We start from the raw sequence: 25,247 nt of genomic DNA, 5'->3' as shown, positions 1-25,247 counted from the left end.
AAGTGAAACTTTATCCAGGTGAACCAAGCCACAGTCTAGTACGGCCTTAATCCTCCATTTAGAGTAAGGTGGAAAATAATCTTGTAAGATGAGTAAAAGGGCAAAGCCATCATTAAGCCAGGTTAAGAGAGGTGCAGTTCATTCAGAAATTATAGGCCAAATTATGATCCAGGAGACGTACATTCAAGGTTATATCGTTCAACTGTTAACATTTTCAAATTTGCGGTTTTCTAATTTCTCATAAGGATCCTTTCACAGCCAAAAAAGTAAAACCAAAATAAAAATAAGCCTGCTGGTAATGACACAGGGACGCTCTGTGCTTCATTTCCAACCCGTATAATTGATTTTGACAGCATAACAAGGACCTAAAGCGCTATACTCCACACTGCCAATGAACTGCTTTAGTAGGAAGAGGGCAAAACTGCATCCAAGTGAGAACTAACAATGGATACCTGAAAAATTCAATTTTAAATTTTAAGGTTGAAATAATTTCTACATCTTCCTCCAAAACATTCTTTATCAAATTTGGATTTGGGGCATAGCATAATGCGACTTTATAATCCAAAGTCAGTGCAGATCCCAAAGTCCAAGAAGTGATAGAAGGAAATATTACTATGCTTGTCATAAACATTTTTCAAGTTTGCTTCGTGTCAACTTCTTTAATAAGGTCAATTTTTTAAAGGATACCAGAAGTAGAAATTTCTTGGCCAATCATTTGGACAGAACTGTTTTTTAATCAAGTAGCATGTACAAAGCTATTGCAAGATGCCCAGGTGAATTCTTATTCAGCAAAGATAATACTACGTTTAATAAAGTGTCACTGCAGAGTTTGTTCAACCTTACACCCTAATCAAAGAGCTGACTGCACATCTCAGTTATCAGCACTATGAATTGCCTAGATCAGCATTTACCCAAGTTGCACAAAATACTAGCTATTTGCAATGTTAATAGGTGTTCCAGAAAAAAAAATAAAGACTTCTTTTGTCAAATGATTTGGAGAAATTTTGGATTAAAGAACAGTAAACAGTTCTCTCGACCACAGGACTTCTCAGAGTTTTTAATACGCTAATATGCACAGTGATTCTCCAAGTGAAGGATAGAGTATGTATTGTTTTCCAAAGGCCTTTGACAAATGGAACCCTTTTTTCTAATAGTATCTCATAGAAGCTCATTTTGATAAACATGCTTTGGGAAATGCAAACCTAGATAATATCAACCCGGTTTTTGTCAAATTAGTCTCTTTTCTATTTTCCCACAGCTCACTATGACCCACACAGTTGAGGGGAAAAAATAGCTCCTATTGACATAGTGGCTTATTAAAATAATAGTCTACTTCGCTAACAATTACATTTAAAAGCCACATAGCTCCTGCCCTTAAGAAATAAATCTGTAACCCAAGTGGTTCAATTCTGAGGAGTTCCTGTATTGTGTATCTTGTGTCCAGACTGTCACAGTTCTAATCTTTATCTTATACCAAACAAAGTAACAATTAGAGGATGTATTATTATAACCGACTAAAGAAAAAAAGCCATGTTTTAGTGCACATTACAAAAGTTTTCTCAAAATGGCAGACCTTGCACTTCAGATAGAGAACAGAAAGAATTTTTAGAACAAATTATATTTAAAGCCAGATAATATATTACTGGGCTGGTACTGAAAGAGACCAATTACCCCATTTTCCTGAATTCCCAACTGGAAGACATCCTTGCCACTGACATGAATGCTCTATTTGGGCAGTAGCAACCCCACTTGGTCCAGGAGCTGCCATCTTGGATGGTGTTTTTAAATCTTCACATGTATGTATATTTCAGTTAGTCTCACGACTTCAGGATTTCAGAATTGAAAAGGGCCTTACCCCAATACAAGCCTTTCATTTTGCAGATGAGAAAACAGGCTCAGAGACCAAAAAAATCACTTGCTCTGACCATCAAGTGATGACTGGACAAAGAAGGTATGGTGTGTATATATATATATATATATATATATATATATATATAGACACACACACACAATGCAATACTACTCAGCCATAAAAAAGGATAAAATTGTCCCATTCACAACAACATGGATGGACCTTGAAGGTATTATGTTAAGCGAAATAAGCCAGACAGATAAAAACAAACTCTGTATGATTCCACTCATATGTGGAAGATAAACAAACACATGGACAAAGTTCACAGATTAGTGGTTACGAGGGGAAAGGCGGGTGGGGGATGGGCACAAAGGGTGAAGTGGTACACCTATAACATGACTGACAAATAATAATGTACAACTGAAATTTCACAAGGTTGTAAACTATCATAACCTCAATTAAAAAAAAAATCATTTGCTCAAAGTCACATAGCTAATTAGTGACTGAGCCTAGAATGGAACCTAGCCTCTGCACTCCCTTGGTACCCTCATCCTTCACCTACTCTGACACGTGTAGGCCTGCTGCAGAGCTGTGCTTCAGAAGGCCATCTGCAAGCTTCTGCTCCGGCTCACCAGAGCCAAGCCTCCAGCTGCAGACACATCCTCGTTGTTAGTTACCTCCTTTAAACAGTCTTCTCCGCCAGACTAAGCAGCAGCCCAGGAATACACGTTCTGGTTTACTTACAGAAGCTGCTGCAAATCAAACGCTCGGAAAGACAACTTTAGTCAGGAGAAAAGACCCTGAGACATTCGAAGTAAAAAATCCTGCCTTACTGATTGTTAAGTCCCAGCAGGGAGCACAGCGCCTGGCATGTAAAAGTCCTCAGAAAGCATCAGCAGGACTGCCTTATGAACTGAAGGGAGAGCCTCAGACGCTTGAAGGAGCATTTCATTCTTAAAGTTTAGAAATTTTGGCATGTAAAAAAAGAAATAGCATTTCGGTCTATCTCAGTTGAAAGAAGCTTATCCACTTCCCCAAAAAGCCCACGTGAAGCCTCCTCACCCAAATTTATGCCACCTAACTTTCTCATCTGTTTTAGGAGTACCTGACCATCATCTTCACCATTACTATAGTTATTGTGGCCAAACTGAAGCACGTAAAGAAACAGTTCCAAACAGGAGAGAGGGGATGCCCTACTCATGGCTGAGACCTGACAAAGAATTCCAGCTCCTTCTCTTGTTTCGCATGACCAAGTCTTTCTCATCTATAGAATGGTTTTAAAGATAGCTGCAACCTCATTAGTTTCTTGGGAAGATTAAGCAAGTCAGTGTGTATACAGAGCAACTTAGCCAACTAGGATAGGTTTTTAACAGCTGCTTGTATGGAAAAGAATTATGAAACTGGGTGGGCAAGAGTCCTGAGATCAGCTGTACATGTCTGCCATGGGTGTCAAAGCGGTGAGCACAACATACATATGGGAGATTTGCTGTGGATGCAGTGGTGCGCTGCCCAGATCCCTCTTGAGAAGGCACTCGTTTCCCAGCTGCCTGGGATGTGCCTTCCCTGAGAGCTGTCCTACCCAAGGTTATACCCTCCCCAGAGGTTGCTCATCTCCACTGACTTGCTGATAAGGGGTTACCAAGACCCAGCCTTCTCCTCTAGATTGGGGTTAACTCCCTCCAAATAGCCACCACAACTCCAGAGCAACTGACAGGAACTGCTGAGGCCTTTGTTACAACTAACTACACTACAGTTCACCTTTTCCCCGTGCCCAGTCCTGCTGCCCTCCTTTCCTGACAGCACCCCCAATAAACCTCCTACATGTTAATCTCAGACTCTCGATTTCCCAGGGAACTCAACTAAAGACATTATCCCTGGCCTAGTTCATTGCTCAATAAAAAGCAGCAGCTGTCATTCTTATTGTTAAACTGTCTAAACAATCCACACTTGTTTTCCATGATAAGAGACTTCCTGAGTCTCTTTAGGGGTGACATCCCTTTATGGAGGAGGAAAAGTGGTAAAGATATAAATAACTTAAACCAATTTTTCTTTATCATCCAAAGAGTCCTAAGTTCCATAGTCTGTTCTCACAATTTTCTTCACCACCGATTTGTCATTTTCTTCTTTAGTTACTCTAATTTTAAAGACATAAGAGAGACAGGAGATAGAATATCCTGTTTATAAAACAGGCATAAATCTGAGTTTACTATGAGGGGTAATTTTATGTCATCTTAGATGGTCAATCTAATATCCAGCACTGAGGGAGCACAGGCCTGACCTGTGGGCTAGAGGGTTAATGGTTCAAATCCTACTGAAGGCAGACATGTCTTATGGAACCAATGGACTACACAAACGGCACTGGACAAGGATGCAAAAGGCCTAGGATCTGGTATCCCCTCTGCCAATAGCTCCCTCTGGGATCTTGGGCAGCTCATTTGCCTTTGCTGGGCCCTACTTCCCTCATCAGCAAAACAGGAGGCTTGTCTAGTAAGAAAAACCTATGATTGCTTAACCTTGCAGGGCTTTTCCAGGCAACATAAATAAGTAAGATGTAAAAGGAAAGTGTAATAGCGAAGAAATTAAAAGTGTCATAAATTCAAATTACCAACTTCCCAAACACGTATTATAGGAGAGACTATTAAGTGAATAGGAACAGATTTTATAGTTTTATATTCTTTTTGCAATATTTCCATCTAAATCATTGCCCATGTCATTGATTGTCATTTCCTTAATCTAGAGTGTTTGAATATACAGCTTCGCAATGCTTTGGACAAGCCATAAGTCAAAGTTAACATTTTTAAAAATTAGCCATGCCCAGGTCTCTGCCTTAGGCAGCGATTTGCTGAAACACCCACATCTATTAGAAAGAGCCCATTGATGTCGAGGTGACACGCACCGTGATTTGCAGGTGCCCTCCTGACTAACCTCTGTTAGCCATATCTCAGGGCAAACCTGCCTTAATTACCCCGCCTAGGGAGGGCTGGTTTAACTGGACTGGTTCTTTTGATGCATGTTGAACACGACTGCCCCCTAGGGATTACCGAATGCCATGTGTGTGAGTTATTATGTAAATTTTACCTTTGAAAAAGTAATAAGGTGTGCTGTCAGAATTTTTTTCTTTTCTCAGTCCCCTTGCGTTCAAAGTGTGAGTTCTTCGGTAATGCCTTCATTGCATCTGCTTTGAAAATTATAATGCACATGCTACAGATTCAAGCAGAATAGAAAAACATTTGGCTGCTCCCAAGTACACACCTTAAATCTTTCATTTCTCAGTGGCACAACTTCCTTAAAGCACATCTTCTGGTTTAGAAACTTCTGCCTAGGAAAGCATTTTCTTCAGTGTCCAAAAGCTGAGCCTTAGTCTGATCTTCACCGGAAGGACTCTTAAGCATGGGTGCCACCTCAAAGCTTTGCCTTTAATAAGACCCATGACTATGGATGAGTCAGTGAACAATGGTCTGAGGCTCAGTTTCCTCATCTATAAGATGGAGATGTACAAACTCGCCCCACCCAATCCTCAAGGTCGATGGGAGGATGCAGCATGAAGATCACCCGTTAAAGCACTTCAAGAGGCACACAGGGCTCTGGCTGAGATGCATTGTTGTTGTTATTATTGACTAAACTGATCACCAGCAGGGATTTCAATAAACATATAAAAATGATGCCTGCAGTTTATAGCCCAAACCTCACCTCAGAAAAAGCCAGAGTTAAAGGTCAACAGAGGAAAGGCAGACTCTACAAAGCGAGCTCTCTTCTCTCCTTAGAGCTGAAGCACACCCTTCCTTTTAGCACATCTGTGTCTGCTTCTAATTCTCACTGGAGATCACAGTAGGACACAGGCTGCCTTTCCCTTTTCGATTTATATTTTAAGACCAAAAGGCACAAAATGGGATGACATTTCAAAAATAGTCTGCTCTTCCTTAGCAACCTCCCTCAAAATGAATATGAGATTGCTGTCTCATTCCAACAAGATTCCTTTTTCCAGCCCCCATCTTCTCCAGCTTTGTCATTCCAGAGCATTCAAGACTCTACTCCCATAATAACAATGATTTCACTTGACAAATATGTTGCATTTCATTCAGCAGGATCTTCAATCTATGACAAACAAACATTCACCTTCCTGAGGACTGCCGAAGAGCCACAAATGGAGCGAAACCTAAAAACCCTTCAGAAAAGAATAATGAACCCCACTCTGTCTCCAGGGGGTAATTTAGTAGGTAGATTAGGCGACACTTGATTAAGGGTAAACCTCTCTTTTCCATAGATATATATTGTGTTTGTACAGAGGGGCTGTATGAAGTGGAGGATTAGGTCACAAATCCTCAGGAAAAAGCAGAAGACGTTTCTCAGAAGAAATATGCAAGTTACTGCACATTTGGAAAAACAAGTAATACTTTATTGGGAGGAAAGAAGAAAAACTCCACATACAACAGTTTTATTTACACGATTTCACTTGGCTTCTTGGAACATTTCTAACAAATGGTTAGTTCCCAAATACATTGCGCAGGATGCCTTGTCACTGCTGACAGTCTATGAGTTACTACAAAGAGTAACGACTTCAACTCAAGGCTACTAGAAACTGATTGTCAAATAAGCTTTTTCTGAGACTGCCTAGAGGGACCCGCTACAACAAAAGTCGTTTCTGGCTCGTGGGGGATTATAGTGTGAAAGAAAAACAAATGTCAAAATAAATCCCCCAGGAAAGAAGGCACTTCTGTACTAACCCTCAGTCCTATTCGCCAATGTTCTGTGTCCTCCGCAGACTAGCAAATACTTGAATACTTCTCGTCGTCTGAAACCATGACCAGAGTCTGGAAATGTTGCATGAGGCTCAGCCCACATTTTAACAACGCAATGGAATTTATCCACAACTTAATGGAACTTCCCAATCTCTACCCATCAAGGTAGAAAATCGCAAGACAAACAAAATAAAACACTTCGTAGTTTTAAAAAAATCATACTAAGTTCTAATGAAAATTTGACCAAATGTGGACTTTTCTTTTAAACCTATGTTAGGATGGCTCTTCTCATCTTTCCATATGTTGAACAAGATGGCTGAAATGGAGCCTTCCTAAATCACTCTACACCATGCCTATCGAACAGCCATGAAAAACTAGGAACTAAATAAACGTGTTTTGACAACGATGAATCTCTTAACTCTCCTGGTCAGGTTTCCTCTAATGGCAGTACTCAGAAGTATACCATAACACATGAACATAGATCACAGTTAAAGTAATGATTTTAAGCTTAGGGAATTGAAAGAGAACTTAACTCAGTGACTTGGAGAGATGGACACAGAGATACGAGACTTAAAAACTGCTGCTTAAAACATACATGTCCCTCTGTGAAGAAGTAACTTAGCAAAGCTTGGGAACATCATAATGAGCTATATGTTTTGCTGAAACCTACACATTTTTGAGGTTTACGTTGTTTGTTACACTTCCTCGCTTAGCTGATTCCAACTCTAACTGGAGGAGCAAAGTAAAGGAAGTCCCCTCAGAAAAAAGATATGGATGTACAGAGTTGCACAAATTGAAAGATAAAATTGTCTTTCTAGCTTTTTTTTATTTTTTAAAACTCTACTAAAAAGACAAGAATAAATGGGAACATTCATTTGCTTTTTAAACTGATCACACTTGGGTTTAACCACTGGCAGAGAAGAAACTTTACAGTTCCCTGGGAACCTATAATTTGGAAACGGAAGCACAGAAGAACAGACTTTAGTTTTCAGGCAATAAATTGAAGAGAATTCTGCAGACACACAACAGAAAAGGAACATAAAATATTGGCTTGTGCATTTCTTAGAATGTTAGTTCATTAACTCAATAAGCTGCACAGGGAAAAATGCAGCCAAAACCTACAAAGCTGTCCACTGGGATTTCAAATTGGCATATTTACTCAGCAAGAAATAGCTAGAGGTTGGGGAGAAAAATGCATCCCATTCTGGTAATGACAATTTAGTGTGAATCTCCGGAAAGACACCTGTCGAAAAATCTCCATGCGGGCTCTAACGGGACACACAGAAGCCCAAAGCCCCGAGGCCAGACACAAACATCATGCTCTACAATCTGTGCCCTGGGGAACAGTTCTACAGAATTGTACAAGAAAATCACAATCTTTCACGTCTTCTTTTCACACGCAATTAAAAATAACTTGAAAAATGTTTTACTCTTTCTTCCTTATTGCCACAAATGTTTTTTGAATGCTTTATTGGAAAATTTCATTTACTAGTGTGAGCTCTCTGTGTTACTCATCAGCATAAAATAGCTGCAAAGGCTTTGTTGGCCGATACTCCCAATGGTCACTGTCTTCTATGGTTAAAAGCTCATTATCAGTCTCCCTGGGAGAAAGCTCTAGAAACAGAGCCCCACATAGATCAGGGATTGTGATCTTTCATAAACCTCATCTTATTTAACCCATGCAGGGAGATAGAGATTGTGACCCCCACTTAAAGATGAAAAAAGTGAGGATCAGAGAGGTTCTCTGCCTTACTCTTACTCAAGGGCCAGTATTTCAACTTCATGGCTCTTTATATATCCCTTCCTGTTCTCCTTGTCAGTTCTCCAAAAAACAATCTAAGAAGTTAAATCAAGAACACTCTATTGCTATAGATTGTGGGTATTTCCTCTGAGAAACAGTAATGCAAGGTAGTTAAAGTATTTTCCAACAAAAAAAGGATTCAGGGCAAATACTCTAAACTGCCATCTGTTTTCTCTGGGTCCAGTTGAGCGAGCTAGGGCGCATCCTTAGTCTCTTTATTTACACCATGTGAGCCCAATGGGATAGGCTCTATCCCACAACCCTCCAAGGCTGTGCCATAAAGGCTCCGAACCAATGGGCAATCCACCTGCACATGTGCTGCATTGGTTCCATAGAGTGTTTAAAAAAATTGAACCAACTTTATCAAACCCATAGATTTCACATAAAAATTTACACTTTACAACAATCAGAAGGTCTCTCAAACCCAGGCCCACCTTTATGGCAACATTCAGCCAGAAATTAGTGGTCCTGACTCCTTTTGCTGAGGCAGGAACTTGTGAGTTCCCCTCCAGCATTCTTGATTCTATTCATATACCAAGGCCCCCTGAAGCTGTAATTTTTTATTGTATTTATATTATTGCTTTCCTTACAGTAGAGAAACATTTCTCCAAACCTTGTCTCTTTCAGCAGCTTGAATGATTGGTCTCCATTCTTCAGCCCTGCTTGTATCTACCCCTTGACAATGCTCTCTTCGTGGGTGAAGTACACTTCCCCAACCCTTGACTATTAGCTCAGCCATGTGCCTTGCTTTGGTCAATGAGGTGGCATGAAAATCACAGTGTCAGTTTAAGATTAGGCCTTATGAGACCTGAAATGTTTTTGCTTACCCTCTTGTGCCTCTGCTACTGTCATCAGAAGAGCATCCCCTGGGTAGCTGATGCCCCTTCCGGTGAATCTTAGAATGAACACATGTGGAACAGAGCTGCCCCGGCCACCCACAGACCTGCAGCGAGAAGCACACGCACCCACGCAAGCCCACCCTGGAGCAGCTGAGCCACTCAGTCAACCTGAAAATCCGTGAGAATAACTACTGACACTTCAAAGGCACTGAGTTTGGGGGCCATTTGCTACACAGCATCATTATGGCAAATGCTAACTGATACATATTTACAAACATAAAAGATAGGCTGAAAGAACCAGATATCATAATTTTTCTTACATGCAAACCTATTTCTTATTTATGTTACTAGCCAAGACCCAGAAGGCATTTGAGTTTGCAATTCCTGCCATAAAACCATAAACTTAAGAACTAAAGTTTGGGTTTATGAAATGTTTCTTAGCACGACTATATATCCAAATGGCCCAGTTTTTGCCTATTGCTGTTATGTCCTGGTTTGGACAATAAATAACATGGTCACTCTATCTACATGCAAATTTGTCTCCCATTTTCACACAAAGTGGTTGAATCTCTTCGATCTCTCTTTGGAGCCTGATCCAACAGCTATTATTGCGATAATAATAACGATAGTAACGATAAACAGGCAGCACTCTACCTGAGATTTTTCTGGATGTAATACCTATTTGTAAAACCTATCTGGATGTAATACCTATTTGTAAAACCTATCTGGATGTAATACTTGGCTGAAATCATTAAGTCAGGGTGTCCAACCATTACAAAATACTGGTATAGAATAAATCAAACTTAGTAGGTGCCAATCCCACAGCCACCAACCAATCAACCAAACAGCCAACCAAACCAGATCCCAGTTCACTGGCACTTAAAGGCCTTATCAGGCTAACTTATAAACAGGAAGTACTTAAAACAACAGCAATATTAAAAAAATCAACTGCCCCTAGAAAGGAAAGTCCTGTCTTCAGAAGGCAGTAATTATTGCATCTGAGTATATCTGTTTAGCAATCCAGGAAAGTGGGAGTTTCACTCTCTATTAACCTTAACCAGAGACATTTTCATCAAAATTAATCATGATTACTTTTTATTGCATTTCAAATGCTGTCCTTTATTTGGGGTGGTCAGGAATGCAACTAAGCAATTCCAGACTGTGCTATCTTTTATGAATAGGTCTATGAGGTAGTTATCAAGGCCCCTTATAAAAATATTGCTATACAAAAGTTCATGAGCCAAAACCAGACACTAATTTCCATAACTAGATGTGTCCTTAGAAAAGAAAAAATTACTATATATAGATAAGACAGAAACTTTGATGCTCAATGCACATCAAAGCAGAACTGTATAAATACCCCTGCATATAATAAACAACACTTTTAAAAAATGTTTCTTTCACCTTTTCCTTGTTATTATAACAGTTAACCATTAACACTTATTTTGAGCATAACTTTTGCTAAGTACAATTCTAAATTTTTTTTATATGCATTGACTCCTTAATCCTCACCACAACTTTGGAATAGATACAATTATTATTCCCAATTTATAGATGAGGAAACTGAGGCTTAGGGAAGTTAAGTAATCCTTCCAAGGATGTTCAGCCAGTAAATTCTGAAGCTTGGAATGAATCGTAGGCATTCTAGCTCCAGAGTCAAAGAAAGGTAACGATAAACACTTACCTCACTGCCACCACGATCAAGCGGTCTGTTATGTTTTGTGCCCTGACTGTGTCTTGCTCTGTGCAACCTCCGTACCTCCCTGATACTTCTCCCGCCCGGAGGGCCTTCCCTACTGCGCTGTCCCTCCCATGGCAAACTCATTCAGCTCCAATCCTAGCTACTCCAAGAAAACTCTCTGCTATTCCACATTTTTCTTGCCTTCTTTTTTTAATTCTCCAGAACTCTCACCATCTAAAGATAGTCAGATCTGGGTTTGAGTCCTGACTCTGCCACTTATTGGCTAAGTAGTTGAGGGTGAGTTATTTAACCTCTCATAGCCTCTTTCTTCTCATATATCAAATGGGATAATAGTTAATCTACCCATAAAGTATATTAGCTGTAGGATTGCTGTGGTTTTACCTGCCCAGAATCCCTTCTGATGAGAACTCCTGTCTTTCTTGTGGGAGGTCACCTGTCCTCACTCTTAGCCCATGGGATTTGGGTGAGGCTAACCCATTTCCCCTAGGTACCAGCTGATCACATGATCTGATCCTGGCCTATCCAATTTATGCATTCTATCAGGCTTTGAACTTTTTCTAGAACTACTCAGAAAAACCCCTTCTCCTCAAAGAGGGTGACTGTACTCATAGAAGATAGGCTAGCTCCTGGTGGCCATTGCTGGCATCACTGTGGACATCCTTCCAGGGAATCAAGACAAGAAAGAGCAAAGCACACCTGTAAGGAGGATGGAGACAGATTCCTGATGCCATCGTTTGAATGTCTGAATGTAGTCAGGTCTGAAGTCCACCCTTGGCCTTTTCAGTTAATTGAGCCAATAGATTCCCTTTTTGGCTTAGTTCAGATTGTTGTTTTCCTATCACTTGCAACTAAGAGTCCTGACTAACCCAGGTGACATAAGAACTAAATGGCTGCTATAAAGTATGTAGCATAGTACCCAGCATATTGAAAAGTTCAATAAATGGTGCCTACTACTGTTACTGTTCCTCTACACTCATTTCTCGAAGGCAGGAAAACCTGGTGTCAGATCTACCTCCACCACTTACTAGGATCTCACTTTATAACTTTTCTGAGACTCTAGTTATACCCCATGTAAAATCAACAACGTTATTGTTAGGAATAAATGACAATATATCCCTGGCAAGGCAATAAAATGTTCTGCAAATTTGAATTATTATTGTCTCAGTCTGTAGATTCCAATATTTCATATGACTGATGGGGATACTAAGACCCAAACCCCTGGACTATGATTTGCCAAGAACATTTATGAAGCTATGGATTCAAATAAGCTACCAGTCCATTTTAAGGTGGTCCCAGGACTAAATAAAGGACCTGATGCTACTATTGTGCCATTCAAATCAGGCATTGATGCAAAGGGGCTTGATTGGCACCATAAAGGCACCTCCAGGACACAGAGAAAAAAGAAACTAATATTGACTAAGTAGCCTCCATGTGCCATGCTCTGTGCAAGGCATTTCCTTATATTTCCTACTCTGGAATAATTATTTATTTCTCTTATGGTCAATTAAAAAGATTAACTATGCGTACATATTGAAATTATCTAACTTTTTCTATCTCCAAGGAGGAAACCTAATATATAACTGGAGAAAGATGCTAATTAATAAGCAAAATTTAACATGAACTCCAGCCAAGTCGAACTTGAACTGTTCTCTTTAAAGGCAGACTGGAATAAATAAAGGAACTTCAAAGCAAATGCCCTGTTTTAGCTTGAATGTTTTATTGAGCACATGGGGAGTACTCCATTGCAAAAATAGGGATGGTTAATGAGGAAAAGTTGGTGTTTTCAGTCAGTTGGTTGGTTTCTGAGATACGGCCATCTATTCAGAGATAACTATATTCCACAGAAAAGACAAAATAATGATCTGTCTCAAAGCCTCAGAGTTTTGAAGAAAACAAAACCAGTTTTGTAAACTGTCTGAGATCAACTTAATGCATCCTTTTCCAAATACCTTCTATGATAACGTGCACAAATTTCCCTTCTACTAACACCAAAACAATAAAAAGGAAGACACTTTCATGTTTTAAGCTTCTTTCCAACTATATAAATGCAGCCCTTACCTCTTAAGGTATGATACAGGAACCAAGAGACTCTGTGCAGCATTAGTAGGCTCCACCACAATCAGCTTTTTTGGGGCACCATTTTGAAAATGATGCTCCATACGCAGAAAGACCTATTGGGTTCCCTGGGAGTACACTGTTAGTGCTAGACTCAGAGCAAAGGCAAGTTCACCATCTCTGTGCATGTTTTCCCACAGCAATAAGTACATTTCTAAGAGAGTCAATCTCCAAATCTTTAGGGATTAAGGAGAACACTGGGCTCACCTGTAGATGCTGCGAGTTGTCAGCCATGCTATCTTCTCGCCTGCGAACTTCTTCCAGTAACTGGGCATTCTTCTTCTTTTCCAACTGTTGATTGTGCTTGAGGTTGGCCACCTTCTTATTCTGATCCTTCATGTGCCTGAGAAAAGTCGGCACAGCTTGGTTAAATTGAACCACTAGAAGATCATATGTTATCACATTAGAAGTATGAAGTATAGAATATCTAAGTACTATGTATAAAATATCTTGATATGGATTCAGGTAAAGTTGGGACCTCAGAATATTCCAATCATTCAACCACAAATATGTTTTGAGCACCCAGGTGCCAGGTGCTAGGATGGCACTGGGGCTGCAGTGGTGAATGAGACAGGTATAGTCTTCACCCTCCTCATGGAGCTTGGAGTCCAGAGGGGAAGACAGACAAGTACCAAGGAGACACAACTTAGGTTTCCTAACGTTGAAGGAAATAAATAGCATGCTGTGAGAGATGATGATGTGTATTGCCTGTGTGAACAGGTGGTATAGTGGGGGAGATGACTTTAGTCACTGTGGCCAGTGAAGGCCTCCCTAAGGAGGCAAGACTGTGGATGAGACTTGAAGGATCCAGCCAAGAAAGCACCAGTGAAGGAGCTCCTCAGGTAGAAGGAACAGCAAGTGTAATTCCCAAAAGAACCCAACTGCTTCTCGGAACTGAAGGGCTGCAGTAAGGAAGGAGATGGGACTGAAAGGGAGGGAGGGCGTGGGGCACACAGGGCCCTGTGGTCTGTGATGTGGCATTTATTTTCTTCTAAGTGGCTGCTGTTCTAATTATTATTATTCTTTTGGATCATGTTCCTATTCTGAGATCATAATCCATTACTTTGATTTTAAAATAACAATTACAAGGCTCCAATCAAATACACTGTCATCACTTAGCTCAAACAGAATAACACTTTGGCTAATCATGTTAAATAAAGCCCCGGTGCTGGGAATAAAAGTTCTTAATGAATCTATATGATGTCAAAGTGCAAAATCATAAAGTGACCCAGTGAGTAAAAGACTAGGATAAAGGATGAGTTTAAAAGTGACAGGGGCGGGAGTGGGGCTAGTGACAGGCGAATGCGGACTATTTAACCGGCGGCGGGCGTTTAGCAAAACATTCCACAGATTTAGGAAACCATGTCCATGGCAGCTATTACAAATCTAATCCAACATGTGAGGAGGCAGGAGAGCAGTACCGGGGACTCAGGAGCAATGATTCCAAAAGAAGAGAGTGGTGGAGCAGAATGATTTGGGGTCCTTTCTAATCTCTTCATCCCCTCTCCCCAGCATTGCTAAGTCAGCCACTGTAACTGAGCCCTGGCTTCCAAAACAAGAGTACTGAGAATCAGTGCTCTTGTGGAAATATAAACGAGATGAGAACTAGATGATAAAGAGCAAACATGTCAAATTGAAATAATTAATAATCAAATGGAAGCCATTCTCAACAAGAAACTCTTATTTCCAGCCCTCATAAAATTATATACTCCCCTACTCCCTGCCACTCCAAGAAAATGATGTTCAAGAGAATTGTTTACTAAGCTGAATAATCTTCTATTTAGGAATCCCGCTCATAAAAATATTCCGAACACTTTGGTTCCTTATAAATATTTACAGAAGCAACTGAAGCTGCAATTTAAATATTCCCGATGACACTTATTAAGAGGATAGAAAGTGAGATAGAATAACCATCTCCTTAGTCATTACTTGGATTGGATAATTTTTGTCTGATATTTCCCAGTTTGTACTGGCTATAGTAACGTACACATATGAAACTACCAACTGTCTACAGGCTAATCTACTTTGAGAACATTATCTTTTGGTTACTATAAAGATGCTAAGAATGACCTCTTGCTTCCTAACTGAACAAGGATATAGTAGTGCCAAAGCCCACAGCAACCTGGGACAAGCACATATTCCAGTTCCTTAGGAAACTGGGTCAGTGCAGTAATAGGATGTGATGGAGAGGTAAGTATTACTAGTGAGATTGTTTAATTAGAGCCCTTTTTTATTTAAAAAAAACACTTTATTGTAACTTGGAAGCAAACAATTAAATAAAACCAATCACAAAACATTTTTTCTCCCAAGTACCAGTGATAAATAAAATAGGTTATTATTGCAAACATTATTTGCATAAAGAACTCCCACAAGGTTCTCGGAGCAGTCCAAACATATTAGCCCTTACTTTCTGGGATACTGCAGTGTTTTCCAATCCAAAAAGAAAAAAAAAAAGCCTCCAAATCCATGCATCCCTTAAAGCCTTCCTGAATTAAGAGTAGTTAAGAAAAATGGGAAATTGAAGTTCAGACATTGTGATGGAGCCCTATCCTCAGCATTCTCCAACCACGCCTTCAAATACTGCCTTACTTATACAACAGTGAGTGGAAAAGAAAAGCTGGGTTTTGAAAGGCACTGCTTAGGATTTAGGCCAATTAGATTGATGTAAAGTAAGGTAATGAAATTGATGATCTCATCTTTGTTCCTGTGAACATCAAGAGATTACATATGCAGGGTACATACTCCTTTGCAGCAGTGCCATGCTTTTCAAATACGTTTCTCGTACTAGAACTCTTTCTTCTAATAAAAGCTTACCTGAAAGTCAAAAAGGGAAAGTAGAAGTGCTCTGCTAGAAGTAGGATAGAGGTAAGGAGGGGGATGGGGTGGGAACAGATGATCAGAGCCTCACCTACTAGACAATTCCTCTCTTAGGTGCCCTCAGGGAAGCCCTAAGGCTACCTGAAGCACAGGTTGACACAGCAGTTCATGGAGCAGGAGGAGAGAGAGGAAGGCGGGTAGAGAAGTCATGAAATTTAAAAATATGAGATTCCTTGGAGAAGAGAAAATACCCCACAGAAGCTCACTGGATGCTGACTGAGGGAACGACCGCAGTACGTTTTGCTAGTGATAATTTCATCATTTCCAAGAATAAAATCTGTAAGTGATCTATCAGTCCTTCTATCTTCCCCCATCTGCAGAAGAAAACCCACACTGCATAAATCATGTTAACCTCCGTACAGCTCTCACTTGTCTTTAAACTCAGGCAGAGCCCCCGGGGGTGCAGATTGCCAAGCCCTCTGGCAATACTGCCTCAGAAGGTGTCACTGATACCCACTTCCCAAACTCCCACCCGCCAGGCAACTCGGGCATTCCATGGCTCTGCCAGAAACTGACCTACTCCATGTTCAGAAAAAAAGTTTCTGGAGTGAAATTTTTCTCTGGGGAAACACTACTAAAAATATATCCAAGATACAAATTTTTCAAAAAGCAATTATGGGATGACGAGTGGATGGAGGTCAGTTGGAGAACACAGTGGTAGGGTCAGTTTTCAACATTCAACTTAAATTGACCAGTTTCATAAAGTAAGTCATGTCACTTTTCAAAAGTCAGCCATCATTAAGGAATTTGGATTAAATGACAAAAAAAATTCCAATAGGTATCAAGATCCACAATGACTGCCATATTAAGAATAAATGTCAGAGAGGACAGAATCCTGCTATTTTCACTAGAATAGTCCATTAAATTAAAATTAAAAAGTGTTCTCTAACTTGCTGGTGAGACAGCATCAGGCTTTGAGGCCTCTAGAATTACATAGCCATGAGTACAGGACAGAAGATGCATATGTTTCTCTCAGGGTGAGTGTACATTTGTACATAAAAGAGAAAATAAAAATTTCTTTTAAAATCTTAGCAGAAACAAGATGCCATTGTTTACCCATCTGCTCTCAAAAACTTTGAAGATTGATAACATCCGTTGTTGGAGAGGATACAAGAATCCAGCTCTCTCATATGTGGTCAGGAGAAGAGCAATTGACAAAAGCATTTTTGGAAACCAATTTGGCAGTATCCACCAAAGCATACACACCTTTTGCTCAAGTAAACCCACTTCTAGGAAAGCGGCCTACAAAAATGCTTGCACATGTGCACAAAATATATATGTACAAAAATTTTTCATTGTAGCACTGTAAAAGTGAAAATTGGAAAACTGCCTAATCATCTGCAGAAGAAAGCAAGTACATTCATACCACGGAACCCTAAGCTATCTAAGAAGATTAAGGCAAAACTGAAGCATGGACATGGAAAAACCTTCAAGACATACTGTTAATCAAAAAAGAAAGCAGGTAGCAGAATAATACATAGAGTCTGATCTTATTTATGTTAAAATATAAAAGCCTATTTGGATGTACACATACACTCGTGCATGGAAATGGAAACTCCTGGAAATCCCATACCAGTCTGTAAACAATGGTTACCGCTGAGGAAGGGAATGGGATTGGAGAAGAGGGAGCTTTCACATGTTACCACCTGCATTTGTGTGTGGGTGTAAGTGAGGTATAAATACATACAATAAAATACACAGATATTAAGTGCACAAGTCAATGATTTTTGACCAATCAAAATATAAAGCTTTGCCATCACCCAGCCTCATTTCCCCTCCCCTGCCCAGAAGTAATCACTATTCTAACGTTTATCTACATGGATTCATTTTGTCTGTTCACGAACTTCATATACATAGAATCATATACTACATGCTCTTTTGTGCCTGACTTTTTCGACTCAGTGTAAGGTTTTTGAGATTCCTCCATATTATTATGTATAACTTCCATCTTATTGCTGAGTAGTATTACATTAACATGAATATACTACAGTTTGATTAGCTACTCCTTTGTTGAATGGATATTTGGACTGTTCCCAATTTTTCACTGTTAAGAATAAGATGGCAATGAACATTCTTGTACTAGTTTTCTTGTGGACATATGTTTTCATTTCTCTTGGATAAATAACTAGATGTCGGTTTAACTGGCAGTGTAAAATGGTACAACCCCCATGGAAGACAATTTCTGGGTTATATGAATCTTTGACAAGCAGCTTCAATGCAGGGTCTAGTAGCATAAACTCAGGAAGCAGGCTGCCTGGGCTCCCATCAGAAGTCAACTACTTTCTAGCTGTGTGACCATGGGCAAGTTTCTGACTTCTCTGTACTCACTTTCTTCACACATAAAGTAGGAATAACTGTGTCTAACTTGTAGAGCTATTGTGAAGAGCTGATGTATTAATACAGGTAAAATGCTTAGAACAGACGACAGCATGTTCCCTCCCTGTTTCACTCTTAGCTTACAATGTGAATGTAATCATGTGCTGTGCGATATTGTGAACACATATTTCATATGTTGCTTCCTACACTGGAACAGCAGGTATTCCAAATATCTCAAACAATGGACTTTGGAATGCATTATTAAACTCTCTCGTCATACATTTAGCTTCCATCTGTGATTTCCTTAATAATAAGATGAGTTACATTCCTGGAAGTTTATCCTAATGGAAGCACTGCAGGAGGGTTACGACAATCATGGGTAAGTGAGCTGTGATCCTGAAGCGACTGCACAAGTAGATGGGCCACACACACACACAATGGAAGCTGACAATGAGTATTGCATGCAGAATTTCCAATAATAAAAGCTTTTACTTTTAACCACTGAGATGGTCCTATTTTTTTAAAGCTTGTAAATACCATTCAGTACCTCAGCATAGCTATATATTTTAGAAAGCTATCATAAATATTCTAAAGATATTTTTATTGTACAAATGTACTACATGTCAGGAGCATGATATTCCTTCCTGAAAGAGAAAGTATCTGGCTGGCTGCAGCTACTTGAATTCAGCTCTCCACCCAGCAAAGAGCAACAAGTAGGGCCAAGGTCATAGGACTTAACTTCAGAACAAGCCAGATCTCTTGGACTTTGCATTTTATGGCAGCCTCTCAAGAACAGCCCAACTGTTTGGCCACTAGCTTTGATGACTGCCTAAGTCCTTGCCAAAACTCCTCAGTGGGATGCCCACTCATCTCCCCATGCTTTCCATCTTTGCATCTCTCTTCAGTTGACTCCTCTTTCCCTCTTTCCCGACAGTCCTTGCTCCCTTTGTTCCATGGAAGTGAGTACCCTCCTGTCTCCTCTATTCCTACCTCCTCTGTGATGTTTGGGACTACACAAGGACCCAGAGACAAAACTACCCTCAGTTAAAGCACAGAATGCCAACACACCTTAAAAAGACACCACTTATCATTTACCAACTCAGCAGGACATCCCGGAACCTGATAACATAGCTAAAGAAAGAAGGTGTTAAAGGAGAAGGAGTGTTCAGATTCAAAAGCTAGAGAAGTGGAGCTTGCAGGAAGTGAAGAGAGTCTTAGCCTTCTACCTTGTAGCATCAGGTCCCACTGGCAAAACCTTCTTTGGGGAGATGACTCTATCAGGCCATTCCTTACTTAGCCTGATGAAATGGTTAAATCCTAAACCACCATTTCTGCCTGGACCACGATGCTCTTCTCTCCTCCCTGGTCTCCCTGCTTCCACTCGTGCTCCCCTTTTAATCCATTCTCCACCCAGCAGCAAGAGTGAGTGTTTTTGAAAGAAGTCAGATCATGCACTTGTTAGTGTACAATCCTCCAACAGTTTCCCATTTCCTAAAGAATAAAGCCACACACCTATGGACGTCACCAGCCTTCTCCCACACCATTCTCACCTTTACCCCCAGAATCCAGAATCTAGTCTTCTTTCAGTTCCTAAATCACACCAGCTCCTTCCCACCAGAGGGCTTGGGCACATGCTGTTCTTTCCTCTAGGAATCCTTCCCTTTCTTCTCCACAGTCAACACTCCTCCATGGCTGACTTTCATCCTTCAGGTCTCAGCTCAAATATCACCTCTTCAGAGGGGTCTTTTCTGGGTACCAAATCCAAGAATGCCTCCTTCCCCTCACTGACAATTTCTATGACTGCACTCTGTGCACTTCCTTCATGGCACACATCACAATTTGTAATTATACATTTATTTGCATTTTTAATTTATTAAAATCGACTGTTCTATCACCAGATAGGCATTATTGCCAGAACAGAGCCCATCCTCAGGGTATTCAACAGAGTGAAGGAATGACTCCTAACCACACCTTTTCTGGCTCAAGCTGCTATCGTCTCCAAGTTGGATGACGATACCAGCTCCAACTGTTCCATCTAACCTATTCTCCACAGGGCAGGAGAAAGAGTCCATCTGGTGCAAAACATGTCTCTGCTGCTTAAAACTTCTCACTGGATTCCCACTATCTATGGAAAAGTGCATGCTTCTTTCCATGACTCACACCAGATCTAAGTGCTGCCTCCCCAAGTCTTATCTCTCCCCAGCCACCCTGACCTTCAATCTGCACCATCAACACATCAAGTCCTACCATCCTCAAAGCCTCTACATAGCAGTTTCCTCTTCTAGAAAGCTCCTTACCTCACTCCCATCCTAGCCCTTTCATCACAGATAACTCATATTTATCTCTCTTACTTCAGTGGAAACACAATGTCCTCTGGGAAGCCTTGTTGGTCAATGCAGAAAGTTGAGTCCTCCTGTTATAAACTCCAAAATCATGCTGTGCTTGCCTCACCAAGAACCCATGACACTTCTGATCCTTTCGTGTCTTCCTTGCTCTGCTTTAAGCAACCCCTGTACAGTAATCACACTTGTCTTGTTCTCTTCTCTCCTCTAAGAATCTAGCACAATTCCATTGTCACAAATAGATTTCTGTTGGATTGAATTTAATTCTGAAACCTGCTGCTGTTTGGTCGAAGGATGAAACAGGCCCCCTTGTGTTTGCTAGATGTTTTATGTGACCCATAAAATTTAGGAATGTGTATCTATGGATTTACATGAATTAAGATTGTTCTCTTATATTTGTTTTCAGGAAGGCACTTTCTATAAAGAAGAATTCAATCTCATACAGCGAATATTAGTTTATTGTCAATGAAATGGTACCCAGTCAAAGTAAAAAGAAATAAAAGAAATTGGATTGATACTGAATACAGCTGGGTATTATTACTTAGTACAAGCACAATAACAACCTAGAGTTCTCATTCCTATAAAGGTCATTCTTGAAATTAAACTGAAAGTCTAAAGGCTAAGTCCAAAAGAAATGACCTGGGTATGTATTTCCTAGTTTAATTTATACTCAATAGATGGTAAAAGAAAAAAAAACCCTACACGGTTCACAGCAGACTAATTGCTTGTTCTTACTTATGCTGCTGAGAAAAGCTTTCTAAAGTCTAAAAACAGGGATCAGCAAACTTCTTCTGTAAAGGGTAGATAGTAAATATCTTAGGCTTGGGGGCCATAAAGCCTCTATAGAAAGTACTCAGCTTTGCCTCAACTTTGTCATTAAAGCACGAAAGCAGCCACAGATATTATGGACATGAATAGGCATGGCTGTGTTACATTAACACTTTATTTATAAGAACAGGTAGCAGGCTGGGTTTGGCCCATCGGCCAGAGTTTGCTAAACCTGGTCTAGACATGTTCCAACACTGCCAGGTAGTAGTGAAAATCAGAGCAGCAAATACATCACATGATATGCCCTAAGCATCTTGCATATATTAGCTCGTTTAATCCTCACAACAACCCTATTAGGCAGGACCTTTAACTATTCCTCTTACAGATGAGGAAACTGCCCAAAGTTACAGACGAAGTGAGTGGCAGAAGCAAGAGTCTTAGTCAGTCTGGCTCCGGATGCCACCCCCATCCCCTTAATCTCTGTGCGGTGCCAACCAACTGTGGAGAATGTTGCAGAGTTCTTTCACACCACGATCCCATTTTCTCTTCTCCCAAGTAGCCTCAGAAAGTTCTAGGGCATAGAAATGAAAATTCTCAGGATACAACCTCTGTTCTGTAGTCCTGGCACCCAAAGGCACATCACTCCAAACTTCACAGGATGCCCTGAGCAGCAGCTTGGTTGATTATTAGAGAACTAGATGCACATGAGGTAAGTATCCAAGAATATTAGCTTTCCACCCGGGGAATTTGGGAATGGAGGGTGCGAGCATAACAGCTTCAAGCTTCATGGTGGCAGCAACAGTTACTGAAATCAAGACCCAGCTATGAAGCAGAACACAAACTCAACAAGGACACTATGCAATTTCCCAATTAATTTCCGTTCTCTGAACCTGTTAACCTCATTGTGACCACTTTTGGAACAAACTGTTAGATTTTATGGATGAATCTACCCCAACAAGTGGAAATGTTTAGCATATTTCATACACTGGAACTTCATTGCATCATAATGAGTTTGGTTCTTCTTCCTGTACAAACAGATTTAATCAGAGACAAGTTTGGAGATGATAAAACAAGTGAAGACAAAAGAAGCTCAGTAAAAGGGGAAAGAAAGAGAAAAACAAAGGGGCAAGGATAACAACAGATAACAGGTAACGGATCTTAGGACAGAACTTCTGGGCCCATGGAAGCAAATCCAAGACAGGGCCAAGACATAAGACTAAAACTCCTGCCCTGTTCTCACCTCATATCTTCCCTTTGCACATAATTTACTTCTTCTCAGATCAAAAAATAGAATCTGAACACTTTAAAAGCAAAACATTTGTATAACTGCCACAATTCCATGGAGTATTGTAATCTTCTAAAAGCCTACGACTCCACTGCTAAATTCAGGCACATTCGGGCCAATTTGGTAGGGTGTCAGTTGTATTTACAGTTTGGGGTAATATAAAAACATATGGAACTGTGAAAATCGACCCCTGGGGGGCAAATGTTGGAGGAAACCAACATTCCACAGTCTGGCCAGAGGTTGGGGGCAATTTGCTCAGACTATATACAGCCAAAGCAACCCATGAGCACAGGGGCACTTCGTGTGTGCAAGACCTATTTTTATTGCATTCAATCTGGAATTGGGCTGTAGCAGCCCAGATATAAAATAAAATGGAGGCATGAAAAAATAAAATTCTTATATGCTGATTTTCCACATTAGAGTACAGAAGTAATATCAAAGTTTATATTATTTCCTATCAGAAATCAATGTTAAAATATCACTGAATAGGGGCTGGCCCCGTGGTCGAGTGGTTAAGTTCTCGCGCTCCGCTGCAGGTGGCCCAGTGTTTCATTGGTTCGAATCCTGGGCGCGGACATGGCACTGCTCATAAACCACGCTGAGGCAGCGTCCCACATGCCACAACTAGAAGGACCCACAATGAAGAATATACAACTATGTACTAGGGGGACTTTGGGGAGAAAAAGGAAAAAAATAAAATCTTAAAAAAATATATATATCACTAAATAATAAAAATACTCTCTGTTTTTGGATGCCATATTATGTGTCAGGCACCATGCCAAGTAGTGTAAAAATATAATCTCAGTTAAACAAAACGACATCCTTACATGGAAAGTATTTTTATCCCCACTTTACAGAGGAAGAAACAGAGGCTTAAAAAGGCTAAGGAATTTGCTTATAGTTCCTTGCCATGTGGCCCTCTCCATAGGCAGTTCACAACATGGCTGCTTGATTCTTCAAGGTCAGCAGAAGAATCTCTCTCTCTCCACTCTGCTAAGATGGAGACTTGTATAATGTAAAGTGACCATGGGAATGACATCCCATCACCTCTGCCATATAACATACTCTATTCAAGGGAGGAACATTCATCACCTTTGCCATATTCTATCAGTTAGATGCAAGTCACAGGTCCTGCCCACACTCAAGTGGAGGAGATTATACAAGGGTGTGAAAACCATGGGGTAGAGATCATGGGGCCATGTTAGGCTTCTGTCTACCATAGGCACTATCCAATGGAACTTTCTGCAATTATGGAAATGTTGTACTTCTATGTTGTCCAATACAGTAGCCACTTGCCACATGTGGCTATTGAACATCTGAAATGTAGCTAGTGCAACTATGAAACTGATTTTTCAATATTATTTAATCATAATTAATTTAAATTTAAATAGTCACATATGGCTAGTGGCTACCATATTGGACATCACAGATTTGGACATTAACCAATGTCCAAATTCTATTTTAATTAGTTTTTTAAATTTTTAAACTTTTATTTTATTTGTGCTAATCTTTCAAACTATTTCACAGTCTTTTTACTGTCCGTTTTAAATATTTCTTGGAGACTATCACAGTATCCAAATAACAGACTTGATTTTTCCATTTCCCAAACTTCTTCCAAACCATTTTTACCAATGCAACCTAAGGCATCTGGAAGGCCTAACTTACGGCCAATAAGGGGTTATGGAAATTTACGCATCCTTACGCTTTCCCAAGTATTTATCCCCATGACAACATACTGGAAAAATAAATGCCTGCTCTTTCCACTCTTCTTCTCATAACTCAAACTTCTTCTAACTCATAGTCTAGTGTCAATGAGTAAAACAGAATCAGTGGTGGGTGGTGGATGAAATGAAAATCAATGAAGGATAACAAAAGTCGTAGAATTATCAACAAAGAGGGCATAAACCACTTCCCCCCAATTATATGAGAAGACAGAACAAGCCACTTCCCCACACAACTACCTCAACACAATTAACCACTTCCAAAATCCATCACTGTAAAGCAAGCTGTTTCAGTTTCACTTGATTTTTCTTAACTCAGTGGTTTACAGTGTTTTGGCAGCACTAGCTCTGGGGGATGTTAATAACTGTTACCAAAACAAAAACATGAAAACAAAACAAAACAAAAAAGGTTAGGATCAAATAAGTCTTGAGAGGACAGAAAAAATGTGAACAGGTTTCTCATTCTGCAGCAATTTTCAGACCCTTTACTATTGTAACGTACACTGTGAATCTCCAAAAGTAGAATCCTCAAAATGGTAGGATGTGTTTATTGGATTTATTTGACCCAAACCCTTCCACATCTAGAATCATCCCACTGAATTAATGATCTGAGGTATAAGATCTGAGGACTAATAGTGTAAATCAGGGTTTCCCAAACTTTAGTCCTCAGTGTAACATTTCAATAATTTTTGCTATACCTATTCTACCTACTTAACGTTTTTCTTTATATATTTTTACCTTACATACTTTTTAGCTTTATATTCTTTCTAGGCAAGAATCAGTGAAATAAGATGTTTGATCTGCAAGTAATGGAAGTTCAAATACAAAAAAGCATGGCTAATAAATACATAAACGTCATCTGTACCTAAAGACATCCTAATTTTTAAACA

The 25,247-nt window shown here is 40.0% G+C and overlaps 1 protein-coding gene across 31 annotated transcripts in view; it reads right to left on the bottom strand.

The window, feature by feature from the left end:
- The window catches only part of ERC2 (ELKS/RAB6-interacting/CAST family member 2), a 904,903-nt gene that overhangs the window by 409,323 nt on the left and 470,333 nt on the right, over window positions 1–25,247 (bottom strand). For all 31 annotated transcript variants that reach the window (XR_011526912.1, XR_011526913.1, XR_011526902.1 and 28 more), the window contains one exon: window positions 13,256–13,391. Coding sequence is in view for 16 of the 31 variants with exons in the window: in XM_070574931.1 (XP_070431032.1) it covers window positions 13,256–13,391 (136 nt within the window). In the remaining 15 variants the exon portion in view is untranslated. The remainder of the gene's footprint in view (window positions 1–13,255; window positions 13,392–25,247) is intronic.

This window comes from Equus przewalskii, chromosome 15, assembly GCF_037783145.1.
Source record: "Equus przewalskii isolate Varuska chromosome 15, EquPr2, whole genome shotgun sequence".
NCBI classification, from domain to species: Eukaryota; Metazoa; Chordata; class Mammalia; order Perissodactyla; family Equidae; genus Equus; species Equus przewalskii.
The sequence above is the reverse complement of the archived record's forward strand: the minus strand, read 5'-3'. Positions and strand labels throughout refer to the sequence as shown.